The sequence below is a fragment of the Ammodytes marinus genome, assembly GCF_949987685.1.
Source record: "Ammodytes marinus genome assembly, chromosome: 7".
NCBI lineage: Eukaryota > Metazoa > Chordata > Actinopteri > Uranoscopiformes > Ammodytidae > Ammodytes > Ammodytes marinus.
The window spans coordinates 1,600,162-1,605,161 of record NC_137211.1 but is presented as its reverse complement, the minus strand read 5'-3'; the positions used below and the strand labels follow the sequence as shown (position 1 = coordinate 1,605,161).

Here is a 5,000-nt window from a genome sequence, read left to right as displayed (position 1 = left end):
ACTTGCCTTGCCTTGCCTACAACCTGTTGAAAAAAATGATTAAATCAATATGAATTCAATCGTGAGACATTTAAAAAATCAACCTCAGTTTGAAAAAAATAAATATCACGCAGCAAAAATTCTGTTGCTGACATGGAAACTGGTATTGACTGGATAGATAATTATTTTTTATAGCACAAATTAATCTGGTGTGCAAAGGAACACTTTTCTTAACACTTGTTCCTCCAGTGCTATTCACTATACATTGTAATTTGCATCTGAATTTGTCCAATCAAATTTGAGCAACTTGAAAAAAAATATATATAGAATTTGTTTAACTTTAATTTCTTTGTTCGAATTGAATTGAAAAATAAAAGTGAAAAAAATTGTTTTGAAACTTTTATTTTAATGATTTTACAATTTTTCACATACGGACAAAAAAACAGAATAAGTAGACACATACAATACATACACAACACCCTCCCCCTCCCCCCTCTCCCCTTTCCCCCTCCCACACATAAACAGACAAGAAATACAAAAATTAAAAAGGAAATAAATAAATAAGACAAAATTATTTAAAAAAAATTGTTGGACATTTTCTGAGGTAAAGTTGCCATGTTAAGCCCCTATCTCACTGGGCTGCGACTGTTTGCGACAAGTTGGAGACACAAAATAGCGACAAAATATGCCAATTTGCGACAATTTTCACTTGCAGTCTCACTGAGTTGCTACTTACGACACGTTTGTGAATGTCCTTGCCAGGAGGTCGCATTTACGTCTCACGAATGTCTGGCGAGTGTCGCACGAACGGAATGTCAGTCTCATTTTTGTCTCAAAGCAGTCGCAATTTAGTTTCGTATGTCGCCCAACACTCGCCAAACCCTCGCAAAGTTGTCTCACACTCCTCGCACTTTCTGACTCGCGGTGACTAAATTGAGAAGGGTTTGCGACGCGTGCGACACACCTGCGACGAATCTGAGACTATTTTGAGACTAGATTTGTCGCACACTTTTTTTGAACATGTTCAAAATTCATGCGACAGGACTGCGCGGCTCTGCGACTCATGCGAGGAAATTGAGACCTCCGCGAACGTTTGGAGACAGTTTAGAGACTCGTTTGCGAATGCAGTCTCCAACTTGTCGCAAACAGTCGCAGCCCAGTGAGATAGGGGCTTTACCTGAGTGGGCTGCTCTCTCCGACCCCCTCCCTGCTCTCAGCCATCAGCTCCAGCATCACGTTGAAAGACGTCTTGTCGTTGTAAAAGACGACCACATCCTCGCCCGAGTTGGTTAACTACAGAGACACACACAGCATCACACCAACATAGTGAAACACTTTAAAGCTATAGTGTGTCACTTGTGTCGCCCCCATGAGGGACTTCTGAGTAATTACAACAATCTACATGAGGTAAAGCCTTCAGTGATGGCACATGGATTTAATACCTTCTGCTGTACGTCCACGTTTTTTCCTAGCAGTGCAATCAACAACTGAAACACGAACACACACACACACGCACACACACACACGCACACACACACACACACACACACACACACAAACACAATCACACACACACACACACACACCGGACCCCTCCCTCCCCCCCACATACACACACTTTATTCTCACCTCAGTCATGATCATGTCTTGACACTTCTTGACGTACTTCCCCTCTGCCTTGATGATGGTGTGGAGGAAGTTGAGGTATTGGACGTGGCGGCCGTGTGTGGCCAGGCAGTGGATGAAATGCTGCAGGACGCTCTCTGAGATCTCACTGCACAGCTGGTAGTTATTACTGAAGATATGCTGCACTGTCTCTGCCTCCAACAGCTAATACAAATACAAACAGAGGAGGACAGTTAGAAAGTTATATTATTATTATTTAATTGTATTTTATATATTAAAACTAATTTAATTAATTATTCTTCGTACTTTAAATTTTTTTTAGAGGACAGTTAGAATTGTGTTTTTTTTAAAATTATATTTCTTTGAATTTTTCTTTAATTATTCTTTGTACTTTTTAATTTTTAATAATTTTTATTTATTGTGTTTAGCTCAGGCTTGTGAAATAAAATAAGATAACACAGCTGGTAGTTGTTACTGAAGATGTGCTGAACTCTGTCTCTGCCTCCAAGAGCTACAAACAGAGGAGGACAGTTAGAATGTTCTATTTATTTATCTAAAAAAATTTTTTAATAAGATTTTCTTTTCTTTTCTGAATTTATTATAATTATACAGTTTTTAATTTTATATTTTTCATCTATTATTTAAAAAAAAAAAGTAATTTATTATTATTTGCAATTTAACTTTTTTATTTTTCATCTATTATTGTATTTAGCGCAGGCTTGTAAAATCAAATAAGATAACATCCATAATATGTCTTCTTTCATACTAGTATAAATCAAAAGGTCCAACATGTACATTCAGGTGTTTATTTGACTAAACCTTGTCTGTTTGCGGCTGTATATTTCTCCTATACAACCAACTTTAACGGACATTATCTCAACAATAGTTATTTTCAATACTCTGAACCAGAAAATAAAGCACTTACATCAACTAAACTTTCCATAATCATTCTTAGCACTAATTCTAAGGTTATTACAGAAGGATTTGTTCATATGTTGTTATTTATTTGTTACATATAAATTAATGATGCATTTTCTTCTTAAAAACCGGCATAACGTAATCATTCTTAGCACTACTATACATCTTATTTTTCTGCCTATCAAAGGATTGTTATAAAAGCAGCGTATACCCCGGGGTTGAGGAAGAGTTGGAGGTTCTTGTGCAGTAGAACCTGGTTCTCCTGGTTCCCCGTGCAGAACTTCTGCAGGAACAGGTGAGTGAAGCGGATGATCTCCTGCATCTTCACATCGTTCTGCAAACACAGAAGGACAGGATAGAGGTTAACATTAGTTTTTATTTAAAGGTGCTACGAGTAACTTTTAAATATTTCTTAAAAACAGTCTCGTTTTTTTCTCTGATGATAAATTACATGTAACAGTATGTATGTATGCTATTTTTATATTGTTTTTCTTAATGCCATTGACATTGGTAAAAACATTACCGCTTTTGTCCAAAGGGGGTGCAAGTATGAACACAAACTGAAACTTCTGAGCACTCAAAATTCTGAGCACCTTTAAACACCCTACAAGGAACTTTTAAATGTATCCAGTTTAGCAACACCTTTTTCAGCAGGAAATGCATTTTCTAGTTATTAATGTCTTTGCTCTGGTCTGAATCCCTGCCAACTCAGGCCAAACGATTAACGGCAGGCAGACGGGAAAAGCCTTTTTTATGAACGCTACTAAATCACAGTGGTCATATCACCATTTTTAATCTGACATAGTGACATACGTATAAATACATTACCTCATGGCCATGCATCCTGCCGTCTCTTTTACTCGCTTCCTGAACAAATGATTTGTAGTAGCTTTTATTAACCTTAAATAACCAGTTAAGACCCTTATTTCATAATTTAGTCTCAAGGATTTGACAGGGACCAGACTGTAATGGTTAAAACTAACCAATAACCAAAATAAATAGCTCTCAAATGTCTTCAAACTAAGGCAGCTCCTATCTTTATCAGTCAGTTTCTACATAGTAATCAGCTTGGTTAACATTCTTTACATGCTTCTATCTTGGCAGGTAACAGGTTCTCACCAGATCGTAGGAGACCTGCAGAAGGTCCAGCATGACTTTATGAGCTCCCATGTTCTTCAACAACCGCTGCTGCTTCTTCCAAACGCCAGTGCTACACATTCTATTCAATCGCTCCAGAATCTACGGGGGAGGGAGGAAGGGAGAGAGAGGGGGGAGAGGGGGGAGAGAGAGAGGGAGAGAGAGAGGGAGTGAGGGAAAGAGGGAGTGAGGGAGAGAGAGAGGGAGAGGTAGAGGGAGAGAGGGAGGGAGGTAGAGAGTGAGTGAGGGGGGGAAGGGAGACAGAGGGAGAGGGAGGGAGAGAGAGAGAGAAAGAGAGAGAGGGAGAGGGAGTGGGGGAGAGGGAGAGAGGTGAGCAGAAATAGAATTGTTAGTTGATTTTTTTTTTGTCAAGTTACAGACAATTTTCGAAAGCTGATAGAATGGTCATCCACTGATTGCAGGGTCGGTGGTTGGATCCGCCACATGTCCAAGTGTTCCCGGGCAAAGAGACACTGAACTGCAAATTGCTCCCGATGGTTAGTTTGCACCCTGCGTGGTAGCTGCTGCCATCGGTGTCGGTGAATGAGAAAAACAATGTAAAGTGCTTTGGAAAAAAGCGCTTGATAGGTGCGGTCCGTTTACCTTTTGACTTGAAAATCCTTGATACCTTCCCTTGAATACCTTGTTGTTTTAAAAAGGAGAAAGCTTGATTCATAAACAAAGTGAGAACTTGTGCATAAAATAAATATCGAATCCCAGTTAATGATCAGAATTCATTAAGCAACTTTTGAAAATCAAGACAGACTTAAAAACGTTTAATTTGACTCTCCATTTACATGTGAAAAAATTAGGTAGATTTTGTTATTTTGAGTGTATTTTGAAAAAAAAATTAAATAAAGTTATTTCGAGCATTGACAGCCACAATGGCTACATAGACAAAGACAAAAGCACCGCATACATACAGGAAGTGACATCACAGTAGACCCACCCACATTGAGTGATTGACAGGTGATTTCTGGCAAATACAACACAACAGAGATGGAGACAAAAAATAAAACACCCCCCCCAAAAAAGAAGATAACCACTTAAAGATGACCACAGAGCAGATTGTGTTCTCACCTCTTTGACTTTCTGGTAGTTTTCGTTGCCCTTCTCTCCTTTGTCCTTCTTGGGCGCTGCAGCCTCTGATACAGCCTAGAGGATGCACAGGGTAAGACAGCATATGCAGTTCTCTCTGGGTATAGTTCTACATTATAGTAACACACTTTGGATCAAGAATCTAACTAATACACTAATAAATGTATATGTGTTACGATCATGAACACATATACAGTGCTGCTTGAAAGTATGTGAAGTGAACCCCTTGAGCATTTTGGAAT

The 5,000-nt window shown here is 38.8% G+C and overlaps 1 protein-coding gene across 1 annotated transcript in view; it reads right to left on the bottom strand.

Moving 5' to 3' along the window:
- The window catches only part of itpr3 (inositol 1,4,5-trisphosphate receptor, type 3), a 163,464-nt gene that overhangs the window by 26,540 nt on the left and 131,924 nt on the right, over positions 1-5,000 (bottom strand). Inside the window, exons 28-32 of the mRNA XM_080031640.1 lie at positions 4,741-4,815; positions 3,643-3,762; positions 2,735-2,857; positions 1,609-1,809; positions 1,157-1,272 (exon numbers count right to left, since the gene is read on the bottom strand). Coding sequence (XP_079887766.1) covers positions 1,157-1,272; positions 1,609-1,809; positions 2,735-2,857; positions 3,643-3,762; positions 4,741-4,815 — 635 coding nt within the window. The remainder of the gene's footprint in view (positions 1-1,156; positions 1,273-1,608; positions 1,810-2,734; positions 2,858-3,642; positions 3,763-4,740; positions 4,816-5,000) is intronic.